Source organism: Haliotis rufescens, unplaced genomic scaffold (genome assembly GCF_023055435.1).
Source record: "Haliotis rufescens isolate VD_foot unplaced genomic scaffold, xgHalRufe1.0.p SCAF_20, whole genome shotgun sequence".
In the NCBI taxonomy this organism is placed as follows: Eukaryota; Metazoa; Mollusca; class Gastropoda; order Lepetellida; family Haliotidae; genus Haliotis; species Haliotis rufescens.
Genome location: NW_025963891.1, coordinates 15,270,668 through 15,289,405, shown reverse-complemented (window position 1 = coordinate 15,289,405; position 18,738 = coordinate 15,270,668). Strand labels below are relative to the sequence as shown.

The window sequence follows — 18,738 nt, the reverse complement described above, 5'->3', positions numbered from 1 at the left end:
CAGGAAAGCTAAGCTAAAATAGTCCATAACATAAAAGAACATGATGCTACGGCTAAAAAATGTAATAGTCTTGGTTCTCAGGCACCAACCGCATCATCATAAAGTCTGCCACACGTATTGTTTCTATTTCCATTTTCAATTTTTTTTTATAAATCCTAAAACTTAAACACAATGCACAAAAAAAACTGAAAATGGTAAAAAACCCGAAACGTGCAATGAACTTTATGATGATGTGGGCAGTGCCTGAGTACCAAGACTATTATTTTGTTTAGCCTTTGAGCCAAGTTTGCCCTAATGGACTTAAAAGTTTTTGGCAGAGACTGGTACTATGTGGAACATGCTTAGGTTCCTTTGCTAATGGTAAATTGTATGTTATTTCACTGAAAATTAAGTGTTTTGTGGGCAATGCTTAGTTTTGGGGTACTATGTGTTTGATAATTCCAAAAGATGTAAATGCACATTTCTCAAAGTAGCTCGATCTTCATAAATAACATTCTGACTGGACTGGAGCATACGTTTTCAGACGGCCATGTTTATCGCGATTACACGCTCTTAACACGGGGTGTGGTGTCACACGGATATTGTAAATTCTCAGATGACCTGTTTTTAAGCTAAAGTCATCTTTTACAACTGAGTGAGATGTTTTACAGTTGTTCTTGTGATTAGCGAGAAAGCTACGAATATTTCTTAAGCGTCCAAAAACCCATAACATGGGGATACCTAAAGTATTGGCATTTGGCTGAGTTTCTAAATATCAGATTGCAATAAACATTAAGATAATGAAAGTACATTTGATGTCAGAATTATTCATTTGTGAATACAAAAGTCATATTAGACTCAGTGATAGTTATTTTGTTACAAGCATTTGAGTTGATTGCTTAAGACTTGTTCTTTATCAGAAAACTGATGTTTACAAATGGAATAGAGAGTATATTGAGGAGTCTTGACATTTCAGATGCTACATCACACTGACACAGTCTCTCCACTTGATCATGAGCGGTGCTCCGGCCGGCCCAGCTGGAACAGGCAAGACGGAAACCACTAAGGATCTGGGCCGGGCTCTCGGTATCATGGTGTATGTGTTCAACTGCTCTGAACAGATGGACTACAAGGTCAGTGCCACATTAAAGTTACACTTCCTTTTTATCCCCTGGCGTATAATGCAGGGATATAGTCATCATTTGGTCTGTCTGTCCGTCTGTATTTCATTTCTGGAGCATAGTAAACTGCATTACTTGAAAACCGTAAAAGATTTTTCATCCAAACTTTGTACATGTATTAACCAGTGGCTGAAGTGGTGCCTTTTGTTATTGTGTGGGCAGTTTTTTTTGTCATCTCCTGATGACTATTGTTTAAACATATTTAAGAGCAAAATAACTACTGATATTGATATGAAGGTTTATCATGGAGGTACTGCGACATACTGCTGGGCAACTAACGGGATCGGGTAGTCAGGCTCGCTGACTTGGTAGATGCATGTCATCGTATCCTAATTGCGAGATCGATGCTCATGACGTCAGTCACTGGATTGTCTTGTTCAGGCTTGATTATTTACAGACCGCCATCATAGAGCTGGAATATTGCTGAGTTCGGTGTTAAACAACAAACAAAACATGACAAAAAAACTTCAGATTCATCTGGATTATTATACCCCCTTTGTCAGCACCATGACATTGCTTCTTGCTTTCATATTAATAGTACATCTTTACAACTGGCATCACTTTAAGATTCCTACCACTTTAACTAAAATGCTAATGATGCTGGTGTTAAACCCAAATCTGCTTTTCATTTCAGTCTATCGGTAACATCTACAAGGGTCTGGCACAGTCTGGCTCCTGGGGTTGTTTTGATGAATTCAACCGTATTGCCGTAGAGGTGTTATCTGTGGTGGCTGTGCAGGTCAAATGTATTCAGGATGCTATCCGTGACAAGAAGAAGATCTTCAACTTCCTTGGCGAGACCATCAAGATGAAACCCACTGTTGGAATCTTCATCACAATGAACCCTGGTTATGCTGGAAGAACAGAGCTGCCTGAGAACCTCAAGGCTCTTTTCAGGTTGGTGTTAGAATGGCTGTTACAATGAGCATTTTATTTATGTTTTTTCTCAACATTTCCTGTTGTTTATCATTGATTTATGATTATGCATATAATCTTAAGCCTTCGGCCTCCTGGCCTTTATAAGGCACACTCTTGTGCTTGACAAAGGCTATAAGGCTGATGGCTTGAGGTTATTATATTGATGCATTTTTTAATCCCTTGTGGGAATGAACACAAAAGGAGATTTATGATTATGGATATTTTTTCAAGTTACTAGAATTTACTGATTTCTTATCTGTGATAATAATGTGTTTGAATAATTACTTGGTCAATTCTTTTAGAAATTATAATTTTTTTGGATTTGGTCTACAGACCCTGTGCTATGGTGGTTCCTGACTTTGAGATGATTTGTGAAATCATGTTGGTGTCTGAGGGTTTCTTGGATGCCCGTTTGCTGGCCAGGAAGTTCATCACTCTGTACAGTCTGTGTAAGGAGCTGTTGTCCAAACAGGATCACTACGATTGGGGTCTGCGTGCTATCAAGTCAGTGTTGGTCGTGGCTGGTTCACTCAAGAGAAGTGACAGAGGCCGACCTGAGGATCAGGTGTTGATGAGAGCATTGCGTGATTTCAACATCCCCAAGATTGTTGCAGATGACATGCCTGTATTCATGGGTCTCATCGGAGACTTGTTCCCAGCTCTGGATGTGCCACGTAAACGTGACATGGATTTTGAGAAGCAGATCAAGCAGGCAACACTAGACCAGAAGCTACAGGCAGAGGACAACTTCATTTTGAAGGTGGTACAACTCCAGGAGCTGTTCGAGGTGCGTCACTCTGTCTTCCTGTTGGGTAATGCTGGCACAGGCAAGAGCAAGGTGTGGAACACTCTTATGAGAACATACAAAAATCTTGGGAAGAAACCTATCTCCATTGATCTGGACCCTAAAGCTGTCACTAATGATGAACTGTTTGGTGTCATCAACCCCTCGACCAGAGAGTGGAAAGATGGTAGGTTAATAAAAATAGTTGCATTCATATGACATACGTAGATTAAAGCTGTATCTTGACTTCTGTTTATATATTTTGCTCGGTCAGAAACATTTGGTGGTATTTGAAGTTTGTAGTAGTTATTGAATTTGTGACGACAGTGCCTGTTGTATTGATTAAGGAACATTAGGCTTTAAAAATTAAAGAATTGGTTCATAGGCAATGACTTTTGAAAATATAGTGAGACAGGTGGTTTTATTTGATTTATTTTGCTTGTTCAAACTAGTATGTAACCAAATAAACAGTTGTGTACCATCAACCTTGGAAAGGGCCTCCCTATATAAACAAGCATACAAATTCCATAACCCGAGATGCACAGTAAAGCAGTGTGCATGTAAAGGGAAATAACTGTGTACTATATTGGATTGCATTGTTTTTAAGTGTTCGGATTTTTTTATTTGTTTGAATGTGGAAATAAAGACGAAATGTGTGGAAGACTTTATGGTGATGCAGGCAATTCCTGAGAACCAAGACATCTGTTTTTTAGCCTTAATAAAAACTTATGATTACGCTTATAATTTGTTTCCTTTCCATTTTAGGCTTGTTCTCTGTGATCATGAGAGATCTGGCTAACATGAGTGGGGATGGCCCTAAGTGGATTGTTCTTGATGGTGACATTGATCCTATGTGGATCGAGTCTCTCAATACTGTGATGGATGACAACAAGGTGCTGACACTGGCCAGTAACGAGCGGATTCCTCTCACCCCTTCTATGAGACTGCTGTTTGAGATCAGCCACTTGAAGACTGCCACGCCTGCCACTGTGTCTAGAGCTGGCATCCTGTTTGTCAACCCTCAGGACTTGGGCTGGAACCCGTACGTCCAGAGTTGGATTGACAGCCGTGAGGTTCAGTCGGAGAGGGCCAACTTGCTCATACTGTTTGATAAGTATGTTCCTAGCTGTCTAGAAACAATGCGTCATCGCTTCAAGAAGATCACCCCAATAGCTGAGATCTCCCACATCCAAATGTTGTGCTTCCTGCTTGAGTGCCTTCTGACCCCGGAGAACACCCCGCCTGACTGCCCAAAGGAACTGTATGAGCTGTACTTTGTCTTTGCTTGTGTTTGGGCCTTCGGTGGATCGATGTTCCAGGATCAGGTAATGTCAGAACTTTCTCGTCATTGCATTATTTATTTGTTGTAAACAGTCAAAACTTGCAACTGAGCAATATGGATCCTGTGTTAATGTTTGTGTTTCCTCTTCAGCTTGTGGATCATCGTGTGGAGTTTACAAAATGGTGGGTGACAGAGTTCAAAACGATCAAATTCCCCTCAGCTGGAACAGTGTTTGATTACTACATTGATCCCGAAAGCAAGAAGTTTGAGACATGGACGAAGCGAGTGCCCAAGTTTGAATATGATCCTGATTTGCCATTGCAGGTAACACTCTTTGGAATACGGCATCTTTACACAGCATTGATATGAAACTAGTTAAACTTGTAGAGGATTCTGTCAGTCTAGGAGCAGGTTTTGAAAAGAATTAGAGTATACAGAATAGGCATGCTCATGTCTGAAAGTCAGTTGTATAAGGCTTAAAAAAATAAAATAATTTGTTATCAGTCAATGGCTTTTGAAAATACTGTGTGGACAGGTGGTGTTTTTTTGTTGTTGTTGTTGTTAAAGATAGTATGTAACCAAATTTTGTTTACAATAATTTCGGCAGATCATGTTCTTAAGTATTGTAGTATTTCACTGCCGGTGGTTGTGTGATCAAGACATGGAATATGCAATTTTTTAATTTTCTTTGAAAATGGAAATATAAATGAAACGTGAAGCGGACTTTATGATGATGCGATCCAAGACTATTATATTTTTTAGCCTTATTGGTTTATTTTGCATTTCTAGGCTGCTTTGGTGTACACTTCAGAGACAATCCGAGTGAAGTACTTCCTGGACATGTTAGTTGACATCCGTCGGCCAGTCATGTTGGTGGGCAATGCTGGTGCTGGAAAGACTGTGTTGATGGGAGACAAGCTCAACACATTGTCAGATGAGTTCATGGTTGCAAATGTCCCCTTCAACTTCTACACCACCTCCGAGATGTTGCAGAGAGTACTGGAGAAACCCCTAGAGAAGAAGGCTGGACGCAACTACGGTCCCCCAGGAAGTAGACGTCTTGTCTACTTTGTGGATGACATGAACATGCCTGAGGTGGACAAATACTTCACAGTGCAGCCTCACACTCTCATCCGTCAGCACATTGATCATGGTCATTGGTATGACAGGACCAAGCTATCACTGAAGGACATCCACAACACCCAATATGTGGCCTGCATGAACCCCACGGCTGGTAGCTTTACCATTGATTCCAGACTACAGGTGAAATATTTATTATCTTGCCGACTTCTCTCATGCAGTAATTTTGATGATATACAAATTTGCATCCTCTTGAATTACAGGTGAAATATATTATTATCTTGCCTACTTCTCCCATGCAGTAGTTTTGATGATATACGAATTTGCATCGTCTTAAATTACAGGTGAAATATATTATTATCTTGCCAACTTCTCCCATGCAGTAGTTTTGATGATATACAAATTTGCATCCTCTAGAATTACAGGTGAAATATTTATTATCTTGCCGATTTCTCCCATGCACTAGTTTTGATGATATTGAATGGCATCCTCTTGAATTTGTATCATGTTTGCCCAAACCTTTCAGATTTTCCTTTTACACAGGTGATATTTATTGTGAAACATCTTTCTTTTTTTTCTTTTAGCGCCACTTCTGTGTGTTTGCCATGAGTTTCCCTAACCATGATGCCCTCACAACCATCTACACCAGCATTTTGACCCAGCATTTGGCTTATGGAAGTTTCCTAGCCCCAGTACAGAAGTTTGCCTCCAACGTGGTTGCAGGAGCCCTGGCTCTCCACCAGAAAATATCTACCTCCTTCCTGCCCACTGCTATCAAGTTCCACTACATCTTCAATCTCCGTGATCTCTCCAACATCTTCCAGGTAGTCATGCAGAATCTGATCCTTACATCTATTTGATAGCGATACATGTTGTTAAAATATACAAGCGATTCACATAGAATCTAATACAGAGAATAATTATATGTGCTTATAATGAGCTATAAGCAAAATATTTGAATCCATACCTTAGAAGCTTGTTTCTTTCCCAGTAAATGTTTTTGCTTATAATATTAAAATATTTGCTCCATCCAAAGTTATGATCAAAATTGTATTTTCACAGGGTATGCTGTTTGCAATGGGAGAATGTGCCAAGACCCCAGCAGATTTGGTTCGTCTTTGGTCACATGAAGCGGAAAGAGTGTACCGAGACAAGCTTGTGGATGAGGCCGACATGGAAAGCTATGACAAGCTTCTGAAGGATATGGTCAAGAAGAACTTCGAAGACCTGGATGAGGCTGTCGTGTTAAAAAAACCTCTTATATTTTGCCACTTTGCCTCAGGTATTGGCGATCCCAAGTACTTGCCTATTGACACGTGGCCTGATCTGAGTAAGCTTCTGACTGAGGCACTGGATAACTACAATGAACTCAATGCTGCCATGAACCTTGTTTTGTTTGAGGATGCCATGAGTCATATCTGTCGAATCAACCGAATTCTTGAATCCCCTCGTGGCAACGCCTTGCTGATTGGTGTAGGTGGTAGCGGCAAACAGTCATTGTCTAGGCTAGCAGCTTTTATCAGCAGTCTGGATGTCTTCCAGATAACACTGCGTAAAGGCTACAGTATTCTGGATCTGAAAGCGGACTTGGCAGGTCTGTACCAGAAAACTGGCTTGAAGAGCATGGGAATGGTGTTCCTAATGACTGACGCCCAGGTATCTGATGAGAGGTTCTTGGTGTTGATCAACGATCTGTTGGCTTCTGGTGAGATTACCGATCTGTTTGCTGATGATGAAGTTGAGGAAGTGATCAGTGGAGTAAGAAATGAGGTGAAAGGACAGGGTCTAGAAGACACCAGGGAAAACTGCTGGAGATTTTTCATCGACAGAGTCCGCAGGCTCCTCAAGGTAAGCTACCTTCTAAATATTGACAACTATGGGTATATTGTATTGAAATATGTTAACTTAAATGTCTTAATTACATTGTTTTTATCCTAATTATATCCAAAATATCATTTAGAATGGTATCAGTTACAATTGATGCACAATTATGATGATGTTACTAGATTTGTTTGATATTGCTTCCAGGTTGTATTGTGCTTCTCACCAGTGGGATCTACACTCCGTGTCCGTGGACGGAAATTCCCAGCAGTTGTCAACTGCACATCCATTGACTGGTTCCATGAGTGGCCTGAAGAGGCTCTTATTTCTGTCAGTGGCAGATTCTTAGAAGACACTGAGGGCTTGGATGTAAGTGATATTTTTATTTACATCTTGAAACTCCCTATGGGCAGGGCAGAATAGGTCCTGTACCTCCTGCTGTAAGAGCTGGCCAATGAGGATTGATTGGTTCTAATTTGTGACCTTCGCTGATTGTAGATTACAACAACGTGGATTGTTGCATAAGCTCTTCACCATCGCCTCTGTGATATAACTGACAATTTGCTCACTGTTCAAGAGCCATGTTCATCTTTATCAAGACTGAATAGACGATCAGACAAATCCTTTTAAATACAATTGCTTTTCCATTTTTTCAGTTTGATACAAGAGGGTCTGTGAGTGAATTCATGGCATATGTACACAAGTCGGTAAATCAGATCAGTGCTCAGTATCTGACCAATGAGAAGCGTTACAACTACACTACACCCAAGTCCTTTTTGGAGCAAATCGTTCTGTACCAGAACCTTCTGAAGATGAAGAACCAAGAGCTTCAAGCTAAGATCATACGTCTCGAGAATGGTCTTGAAAAACTTCGCAGCACTGCATCACAGGTGATTCAGAATACATTATGTCTTTTTCTCTAAAATACTGAAATGTTTGATTTTTGTACCAAAGTCTATAATTGTTAAGAATGTTAGCTTACAAATTTGAGAATATTAAGTCATCAGTACATCAAAGAACATTATTAGAACACAAAAGCATCACACTGATTTGATTTTCTGTGCACTGCTTTACAATCTGTTTGTTTCCAAGGTGGACGACCTCAAGTCCAAGTTGGCTTCGCAAGAAGTTGAGCTGGCCCAAAAGAATGAAGATGCTAACAAACTAATCCAGATTGTTGGTGCTGAGACAGAGAAAGTGACAAAGGAGAAGACTATTGCAGATGAAGAGGAGAAGAAGGTTTCTCAGATCACAATTGAAGTGGAGAAGAAACAGAGGGATTGTGAGACCGATCTTGCCAAGGCTGAACCTGCCCTGTTGGCAGCCAAGGAGGCTCTCAACACACTCAACAAGGTAACATTGAGCTGCTGCAATTTAGTTTTTGAAGAATATTTCCTTTGACAACAACTTTTTAATTGTAGATTGTAGCCAGTGTTTTTTGTTTGTTGTTTGAAGCTGGTGGAAGCCTGATTTGTTATTACCGTGTTTTGTAGGGCAACTTGACGGAATTGAAGTCCTTTGGCACGCCACCACCAGCTGTTGTGAATGTTACTGCTGCTGTTTGTTGTCTACTGGCGCCAGGTGGTAAAGTGCCCAAAGACAAGAGTTGGAAGGGAGCTAAGAGTTCTATCATGGCGAAGGTGACTATGCATTCAATGTTCTGAAATATTAAGAAAACATAAGTGATTTCCTAAATGTTGACAGTTGGAGAAATGTAATGTTGCAATAATAAGTAGCAGCCCTGTTGATATCTGATCAGCCCTATTAATAGCTGAACTGTTATATATAAAAATATGTGTGTATACATATCTCTTTAATGTTGAACATCAGCAGCTTTTTAACCACTCCTAGATGGTTAACATTATTTAAAGATAGTGTTGATGGCTTTCTAATTTCCTATTTTCATGCCCAAATTACAGATTGACCAGTTCCTTGAGAACCTTATCAACTATGACAAGGACAACATCCCCGAACCATGCTTGAAGGCAGTACAACCATACCTTGCTGATCCGGATTTCGACCCAGAATTCATCCGCAACAAATCCTTCGCTGCCTCTGGTCTCTGTTCATGGGCAATCAACATTGTCAGGTATTATGAAGTTTACTGTACTGTAGAGCCGAAGAGAATGGCATTGAAGCAAGCTAATGACGAACTGTCTGCTGCTCGTGAAAAACTGAAAGGCATCAAGGCTAAGGTATCAGATCTAGAAGCCACACTTGCAAAATGTCAGGCTGAGTTTGAAAAAGCCACAAATGATAAATTACGCTGCCAGCAAGAGGCTGAAACCACAGCCAAGACCATTGAACTAGCCAACAGATTGGTGGGTGGACTTGCATCAGAGAATGTGAGATGGGCAGATTCCATCAACAGCTTCAAGGAACAGGAGAAGAGCTTGCCTGGTGATGTGCTGCTGATTACAGCTTTCATTTCTTACGTTGGTTGCTTCACAAAGACCTACCGTCTAGATCTTATGGATACCTACTGGCTGCCCTTCTTGAAAGGCCTGAAGCATCCTGTACCTACATCAGAGGGTCTGGACCCACTGACACTGCTAATTGATGATGCTGATGTTGCTACCTGGAACAACCAAGGCCTCCCTGGAGACAGAATGTCCACAGAGAATGCCACAATCCTCACAAGGTGTGAAAGATGGCCCCTCATGATTGATCCTCAGTTGCAAGGTATTAAGTGGATCAAGAGCAAGTATGGTGCAAACCTGAAGACAGTTCGTCTTGGAGGCAAAGGCTACCTTGATATCATAGAGAATGCTGTCCAGTCTGGTGATACTGTTCTCATTGAGAACATCGGAGAGAGTATGGATCCTGTGTTGGATGCACTGCTTGGAAGAAACACTATCAAGAAGGGTCGTGCTATAAAAATGGGCGACAAGGAGGTGGAATACCACAAAGACTTCCGTCTGATTCTTCAGACTAAGCTTGCAAATCCTCACTACAAGCCTGAGATGCAGGCCCAGACCACCCTCATCAACTTCACTGTCACCATTGATGGTCTGGAGGACCAGTTGCTGGCGGCTGTTGTCAGTAAGGAACGACCCGATCTGGAGAAAATGAAGTCTGACCTCACAAGGCAGCAGAACGAATTCAAGATCACCCTGAAGGAGCTAGAAGACAACCTTCTGGCTAGGCTCTCTGCTGCTGAGGGGAACTTTTTAGGTGATTATGCACTTGTAGAGAACCTGGAGACCACTAAGAGAACTGCGGCTGAGATTGAAGTGAAGGCCGAGCAGGCTAAAGTGACTGAAGTGGAGATCAACACTGCCAGAGAGAACTACCGACTTGCTGCTGCCAGAGCATCTCTCCTGTACTTCATCATGAATGAGCTGCACAAGATCAACCCCATGTACCAGTTCTCATTGAAGGTGAGTAGAAGATTAATCCTGTAGATTGTGATTCTAACTGTTCCACTACACATGCAACATTCATCGTCGAGATTGAAAAAGGAATTTGTGTTAATGCAAACGATACTTTCTTTTTCAGGCATTTAGTGTCGTGTTCGACAAGGCTATCGACCGAGCAGAACCCTCCGAGGAGGTGAAACAGAGAGTTCTGAACCTGATTGACTGTATCAGCTACTCTGTCTCTGTCTACACCACCAGGGGTCTGTTTGAGAAGGATAAACTTATCTTCTCAACACAGATGGCTTTTCAGGTAAAAACAAACCCAGAACTATCTTCACATTGTTTAAATGTCTGAATGTGTAAATATCAAGTTGGCTGAGTTATTCATAAACCTAAATAAGTAAAGCTATGTGATAATACAGTTTTTTGCTGTAACTTGTGTGTTGATATATTTGGGAGTAAGCTATACCTCATGTGTCTCTCTGTTTTTTAGATCTTGCTGAAGAACCAAGAGTTGAATCCAGTGGAACTGGACTTCCTCTTGAGATTCCCTTCTGTGCCTAATCTTACTTCACCGGTTGACTTCATGAACAACAACTCCTGGGGTGGCATCAAGGTATGTTGTTTTACCTGTCCATGAACACCGACACTGTAAGACCAGCCTGCACATTTTGTTCAAATGTAACTGCCAGAGGACCAATGTTATGATCCCAAACAAATTATTACTGTTACCAGTTGGGATGTTTGATTTTACATTGTCCTTTGTGTACTTTGATTTTAATGGCTGACATTGCTTTTTGCTACAGTTTTCTTGAATTGTGTTTTTTTCAGGCTCTAGCCAATATGGAAGAATTCCGTAACCTGGACAGAGACATTGAAGGCTCGGCCAAACGATGGAAGAAGTTTGTAGAGAGTGAGTGTCCTGAGAAAGAGAAATTCCCCCAGGAGTGGAAGAACAAAACATCTCTCCAGAAGCTGTGTATGATGAGAGCTCTGCGACCAGACAGAATGTCCTATGCTGTCAGGTATGTAGTCTTGCTTGCATATGATTTCTTTTCATTATCAGGGCGGTCGGGTAGCCTAGTGGTTAAAGCGTTCGCTGTGTACAATGTGTGAAGCTGAATTTCTGATGTCCCCCGCCATGATATTGCTGGAATATTGCTAAAAGCGGCGTAAAACCAAACTCTCTCACTCACTCTTTTCATTATGCTTGGCTATCCTTATGTTGACTTGGTTTGGCTGACTGTTTCCCCTTGTGGCTATTTCAAGACCCACCCTCAACCTCAGGCAGGGAACCTCTAATGGTTCAGGATAAATGTTGCATCCCTTGTATATCCTGATGTAAATTAACTAGAGCACTTATACTAGCATTTAAGGCAATAACATTTCTATCTTATCAAGGAACTTCATTGAGGAGAAACTTGGCTCCAAGTACACTGAGGGTCGTAGTGTGGAGTTTGCCAAGTCATTTGAGGAATCAGGTCCTGGTACTCCCATCTTCTTCATCCTGTCCCCTGGTGTGGATCCTCTGAAGGATGTGGAAGCTCTCGGCAAAAAGATGAACATGAGCGAGGATCATAATAACTTCCATAACATCTCCCTGGGTCAAGGTCAGGAGGTTGTTGCAGAGCAGGCTATGGATCTTGCAGCTAAAGAAGGTCATTGGGTCGTGTTGCAGGTAAAGTAATTTACATTCGAAATGTATAGAAAGCTCATAAGAAATCGAATTATTTTAATAATTATTAAAGCAAAGTTTATTAAGCAAAGGAGATTAATGATTACTTGTATAGTGTCATCAGAGATTGATTGCATTTTACAGAACGTCCATCTTGTGGCAAAATGGCTGCCTAGTCTGGAGAAGAAGCTTGAGCAGTACTCAGTGGAGAGCAGTCCCGAATACAGAGTCTTCATCAGTGCAGAGCCTTCCGGCACCCCAGAGTCACACATCATACCTCAGGGAATCCTGGAGACAGCTATCAAGATTACAAATGAGCCCCCTACTGGCATGTTTGCCAATCTGCACAAAGCTCTTGACAACTTTAACCAGGTGAGCCTGGAATCTTTTTTGAATCTTGACGTTTATTATCTTCTCCATGTCTTTTAGTTCTGTTTTTAAAGGCATATCATACAATGTTTTCTTTTTTCTTCTTTTTGAGGGGAATAAACCTTGAATCAACCCTTACATCTTTTTTATTTTTAATTATTTTGCCTCCGAACTCATATTAAAAATCAGTGAAACAAGAAATCAATTGATACTGCCATAAATAAATAAAACTTTTTGTATTTGTTTTACTAACCTTTGGAATAGGTTAGGTAACCTGCAAGTCTTGAAAAACTTTCAACCTATTTTCAGGATACCCTAGAGATGTGCGCCAGAGAGACCGAGTTTAAGAGTATCCTCTTCTCTCTCTGCTATTTCCATGCAGTAGTGTGTGAGAGGCGTAAGTTCGGCCCCCAGGGATGGAACAGGGTGTACCCCTACAACACTGGTGATCTGACCATCAGTGTCAATGTGTTGTACAACTATCTGGAGGCTAATGCCAAGGTTCCTTGGGAAGATCTGAGGTACCTGTTCGGAGAGATTATGTACGGAGGACACATCACAGACGACTGGGACCGACGCTTGTGTAAGACGTACCTGGAGGTGTACATGCATGCGGAGATGGTAAGCAGAGTGTCATTCATTTAGATATACTACTTGATATCTGATACTGGGATATTTCCTTCTGTTATCAATTATAGTGGACACTTTTGGAAATGTGCACTTTTGTCTGTAGTTTCACTTGAAGTGAAGCTGATAATGGGACCTATGACATGCATCAACCAAGTCAGCGAGCCTGACCACCCGATCCCGTTAGTCGCCACTTATGACTAGCATAGTAACCTTTTACGGCAAGCAGGGGTTGTTGAAGACCTGTTCTTACCCAGATCTTCACGGGTTTACCATTTTCTCAAGTGTTCTCACGGGATTAACACTACAATTCCTAGAAAGTATCTGATGTAATTTACAACATATAAAATGGCCGCTTAAAAAAAATGTATTGCTTTCTTGTATGGTTGACAACCACGGTGGAGCTGTAAATGTTATATGTGTGAATGGTGACTGTGAACATGTCTTGTCTCTTCCAGCTTGACGGAGAGTTGTACCTGGCTCCAGGCTTTCCTGTGCCATCCAACTCCGACTATAAGGGTTACCACGCCTACATTGATGAGGTGCTGCCACCAGAGAGCCCCTATCTGTACGGCCTCCACCCCAATGCTGAGATTGAGTTCTTGACAACGACATCGGAGAATCTGTTCCGTACAGTGTTTGAGATGCAGCCTCGCGATGCTGGTGCTGGAGCAGGGGCTGGTGTTAGCCGGGAGGAGAAGGTCAGTATGGGGATGCAATCCTACCGTGGTTACTTATACTTAAATGAAGTGTTTTCGGTTTTTATCCATTTTTAGTGTTCGAAATTAGGGCGGAATTTAAAGGGTTCTTTTTTCCACGTTGTTATTGGTAAATACCTCAAGACCTTTTGGACCCTCATTGCTACCACTGAAGCTGTGGGAGGAGTGAGTGGGGTAAGGTTTTACGCCGCTTTTAGCAATATTCCAGCAATATCACGGCGTTGGGCACCAGAAATTGGCTTCACACATTGTACCCATGTGGGAAATCAAACACAGGCCTTCGGCATGATGAGCGAACACCTTAACCACCAGGCTACCCCACTGCCCCGGAAGGATTGACCAGTTGATGTCTATAAGTAATGTGTACATCTAGTTTTGGTGAACAATGAGTTGGTTGGACTGATGTTCTAGAATGATCAGGTACCAGTTGTCGCAACCAGCCAGTCATAAAATACTTGACACTGACTGTAGTTCCTGTGATGTATGGGGGCACGGGTGGCCCAGTCGTCTAAGGCGCCGCGATTCCCTGTGCAGAGTTGTCCCTTGGGCACGCCAGAAACCTATGATTGTGGGTTCGAATCCCAGTTCGCTCCGATTATGTTTCTAGGTTTGTCAGCACCATACCCGTGCTCGTGAGTTTCACCGAAGTGGTAAACGTCTGAGACCTGCATCACTTCGGGCTTTCCTCCCACATTAAGCTGACACGCCGCGATATAACTGGAATAGTGTTAAAAGCGGTGTTAAACCCAACTCACTCACTCACTCCTGTGATGTATAGCTAACCTTACACTTTGATTCAAGTTTTGTGACACTTCCTTATTTTCAGGGGTCTGGACAAAAACCGAGTGTAGAGATGGCAATTAATTCGCCACTGGTATGGGGGAATGCCAAAGGCATTTAGCACACACTTGACTGTTTTCACATTGTGCATCATTTGCATAAGAACACTTTACATGTCAGTGTTAGGTTCCACTTGTTACATCTTTAGACAAATGTTTTATGCTGAGATTATGTCACATAGATCAAACAGTATTGCATGGAAGGTAACACAGATGCCATGCTGGTCACTCTGAACCAAACCCTTGTTTAGATGTGTTTCATAGTTGTGCCATAGGCATAAAAGGTATGTGTGATTGCAAAGCAAGTTTTGAAATAGTGTTGAGTCAGTAAACTTCACGGAGTCTTAGTATGATTTTTTTAATATTTGACACATTGCATTGAAATGAGGTATGTTTTTATTTAAATGGCTAGAATCACACATACCTTAAAATACCTGTTCACATTTGACAGCATTACTACCGAATCATATGCATTATTGATTCTTCATTTAAAAGTTAAATATGATCTAGTTCATGCCAGCTGTGATTCATTTTAGTGTTGGACACAGTATATCACAGTGCATGAGTATATGTGTAGATCACAGAAATTCCCTTTTTATGTCCTTGTTCAAGTCTATAGAATGCTTCTTGTGTTGTGGCATGTCACTGTGAAGATGGGGAAAACTGCAATTCAGGACCATCATTATTGGTTAGGAAATGCTCATAGGGAAAAAGCTTGTCTCTCAAAGGATTCTGCAGATTTATACTTAATAGAATTGACTATTGTCCCAGTAATTGATAGGGATATCCAGAAAGGATTAACAATCACGTCAGACATATTTCTTCACTGAATTGTTTGGATGTTAAAAAGAAGGCAAGGTTAAACAGATGAAATGAAGATGGTTTCTTTACTTGATATTAAATACATTAAGAATGAAGTTGTGCAAACGGACTTTCTCCTGGCCAGAATATATCTTACAAGCTGCATTTCCTGAAAGATCCCTTGTGATCTTTAGTTATCCTGCATGTTATATGTATCGTCAGTTTAAGTGGCAGCATGATCGACTGCCTAAAGATCACTAGTTAATGTCAATATTTCATTCTGAATTCCGTAACAATTAGTTACAGTAACATTAAAGCTTGGATACAAGTTACATATGATGTTTGAGTTGGGCTAACCATTGGTGTTTGGCTGTAGATAAGTATATAATGAACAATAGAGGAGTGGATTGTTGGTCAGAAGTTAGGGACATGTAGCTCACATTAGAATGATGTTCTGTCACATGCATGTTTCAACAGTGATCCAAGCACTTTCCTTATAAAATATGTGGAATTGAAGTAATAGAATTTTGGTACAAAGTTTTTATATGCTAATATCTTACTTCATTTAATTATCTGATGGGATGAACATCTTAACTGGGAACAAGATAGAATAATTCATGAATAAAATGTGGATTTTGTGATGCAGAGACAAATCCGATAAAATACAAATAATGTTTTTCTATTTTTCTCTTTGCCAAGTTTTGTTTCAAGAATATTTCACTTAAATTTTAAGTTAATATTTTACCTGTGAGATCCCATAATCCCCACATGTGTTATATGCCTTCTTTTCATTGCTTTAGGTGAAACAAATTCTGGATGAGATCGTTGAGAAACTCCCCGATGAATTCAACATGATAGAGATCATGGGCAAGGTACCTCCAGAGGAGAGAACACCCTACGTGGTGGTTGCCTTCCAAGAGTGTGAGAGAATGAACATGCTTTCAAACGAGATGAAGAGGTCACTCAAAGAACTCGACCTCGGTCTCAAGGTGAGGGCTTCTTCTTTACAGAGGACATCTTGTGTTCAAATTTCTTTTTTTGCTTTATCTGTGCAACATCAATTTAGATTCAGACATTTGGTTGTGGAATTTGTAAATTATCATTTTGACATCCTAGTGACGTCGATTCAGCAACTTGTACTGAGGTTTTCATGGTTATGTGTTACAGGGTGAGCTGACCATCACAGCCGACATGGAAGATTTAAGTAATGCCCTGTTCATGGACCTGGTGCCAGCAACCTGGACCAGACGTGCGTACCCATCACTGTTCACCCTGGGTTTGTGGTATGCTGACCTGCTGCAGAGGGTCAAGCAGCTGGAATCCTGGAGCTCAGACTTCCAGCTGCCTGCCTCTGTCTGGCTTGGTGGCTTCTTCAACCCACAGTCATTCCTGACTGCCATCATGCAGCAGATGGCTCGTAAGAATGAGTGGCCTCTTGACCGAATGTTCTTGCAATGTGACGTCACAAAGAAGGTACGTGAGGACATGGCAGGGCCTCCGAGGGAAGGTGCTTATGTCCATGGCTTCTTCATGGAGGGGGCACGATGGGACACACAGACTGGTATGATAGCAGAGGCTCGTCTCAAAGAACTGGCTCCAGCCATGCCAGTCATGTTCATCAAAGCCATTCCTGTAGACAGAGTAGACACAAGGAACGTCTATGAGTGTCCAGTCTACAAGACCAAATCACGTGGTCCAACATTTGTCTGGACCTTCAATCTGAAGACCAAGGAGAAGGCCAGCAAGTGGATCCTTGGAGGAGTGGCTCTTCTGCTTCAAACATAGAGAAGAAATACATTCTGAATCTGGATAGTTTCGAATCATAGATGTGTGGCAAATAACATGACAAAATTACAGTGAGTGTCATGAATCACTATTTTTACATGCAAAAACCTTGTTCAAGAAAATCGAATCCAATTTCATGTGTAAAAATCATTGCATCCAAATGCCAACATGCTACACCTGATTTTCTTCCCAAATCAAAAAGTATTAAGAAATGTCTTCATGTTTAATGTTTAAAAGTATCAATATGCTAGTCAAGATAGTTCATTGTTATTATGAGTTCTGATTGGCAAGCATTATTCGACTTCTTGTTGCCATAGCTAATGACATTACAGCAGTGTTTGCTTTTGAAATGTTTGTTTAAAATCTCTACACAGTTTGTATATTTGTTAGCAATGTTCTACATAATGAAATAACTCAAACTTCCAAGTCTCGTCATTTACTTGTCACAAAATTGAAGAACTCTATCCAAAAAGAAATTCAATGTGAAAAATAAATTGCAATTATCTTAAAAGTTTCACGTTTATAAAATCAGCATTAAATATGGAAGTCTTGGTGAATATTGATATAGTAGTTGTATCACTGAATATATTTTTGTTGATAAAATATTGAATGTTTTCCTGAAAGACCAGCATCCGTCCATTCATCTGCTGTTGTACTTGTATTTATTTCTACAGTTTGTGATGTTATTTTGATTCATTCCAACTGTTATTGTTTGGATATGAAAACCATTCAAACAATTATTGCCTTGTTATATTTATACTGAATAAATAATTTACATATACTTCCTTGTTATTTTGGATTATTTTAAGTTGGCACATCACGGTAATGTACAAAGAATAGAGTCCATCAACAGGTGTTCCCGTTTGGTCATCATGGAGCATATTTGTAGGACCTGCAGAATTATGTTTGTTTGTTGTTTAATGCTGCACTCCAGCTATTCCAGCTATATGATGGCGGTCTGTGTAAATAATCGAGTTTGACACCATGAGTATCAATCCACGCAATTGGGATACAATGACATGTATCAACCAAGTCAGCGAGCCTGATCACCCGATCCCGTTAGTCGCCTCTTACGACAAGCATTGTCACCTTTTACTGCAAGTATGGGTTGTTGAAGACCTATTCTACCCCGGATCTTCACAGGGTTGCAGAATTATGTACATGACTCAACACAATAGAAAAGTACAACAACCAGACCTCTGAAAACTAATGTACAATTTGTAATGCAACCTGTAGTTGTTAATGTCCTTGTTTAGCTGGTTGTTGTATGCAGTTGAGGCTATCTGCTTGTATGGAAATAGCGGATAGATGTGATCTTTCTTTTTTACTGATCATGATTATTTCTTTTTGTTATTTGTCATATATGATGCAATGTGTGGCAGATAGTGAATTGAGTTTGATAAAATCTGTAATTAAGAAACAATGCATGTCTTTAGTTAAAGCATAAATAGGGTTGAAACAGTAACTATATCTGTCATGTATGTACAGCAAGTAAGGCTGGCTGCAATATTATCAAATG

General features: G+C 40.7%; 1 protein-coding gene across 1 annotated transcript in view; it reads left to right on the top strand.

The window, feature by feature from the left end:
• The window catches only part of LOC124132320 (dynein beta chain, ciliary-like), a 36,161-nt gene extending 18,161 nt beyond the window's left edge, over positions 1 to 18,000 (top strand). The window contains exons 25-46 of the mRNA XM_046496190.2: positions 956 to 1,112; positions 1,795 to 2,057; positions 2,412 to 3,049; positions 3,628 to 4,187; positions 4,295 to 4,468; positions 4,934 to 5,407; positions 5,809 to 6,048; positions 6,287 to 7,072; positions 7,253 to 7,414; positions 7,702 to 7,935; positions 8,138 to 8,398; positions 8,539 to 8,685; positions 8,965 to 10,425; positions 10,544 to 10,714; positions 10,898 to 11,020; positions 11,236 to 11,429; positions 11,806 to 12,082; positions 12,224 to 12,451; positions 12,758 to 13,069; positions 13,534 to 13,776; positions 16,235 to 16,423; positions 16,602 to 18,000. Of these exons, the coding sequence (XP_046352146.1) occupies positions 956 to 1,112; positions 1,795 to 2,057; positions 2,412 to 3,049; positions 3,628 to 4,187; positions 4,295 to 4,468; positions 4,934 to 5,407; positions 5,809 to 6,048; positions 6,287 to 7,072; positions 7,253 to 7,414; positions 7,702 to 7,935; positions 8,138 to 8,398; positions 8,539 to 8,685; positions 8,965 to 10,425; positions 10,544 to 10,714; positions 10,898 to 11,020; positions 11,236 to 11,429; positions 11,806 to 12,082; positions 12,224 to 12,451; positions 12,758 to 13,069; positions 13,534 to 13,776; positions 16,235 to 16,423; positions 16,602 to 17,219 (7,912 nt within the window). The 3' untranslated portion in view covers positions 17,220 to 18,000. The remainder of the gene's footprint in view (positions 1 to 955; positions 1,113 to 1,794; positions 2,058 to 2,411; positions 3,050 to 3,627; positions 4,188 to 4,294; positions 4,469 to 4,933; positions 5,408 to 5,808; positions 6,049 to 6,286; positions 7,073 to 7,252; positions 7,415 to 7,701; positions 7,936 to 8,137; positions 8,399 to 8,538; positions 8,686 to 8,964; positions 10,426 to 10,543; positions 10,715 to 10,897; positions 11,021 to 11,235; positions 11,430 to 11,805; positions 12,083 to 12,223; positions 12,452 to 12,757; positions 13,070 to 13,533; positions 13,777 to 16,234; positions 16,424 to 16,601) is intronic.
• The last annotated feature ends 738 nt before the right edge of the window (positions 18,001 to 18,738 follow it).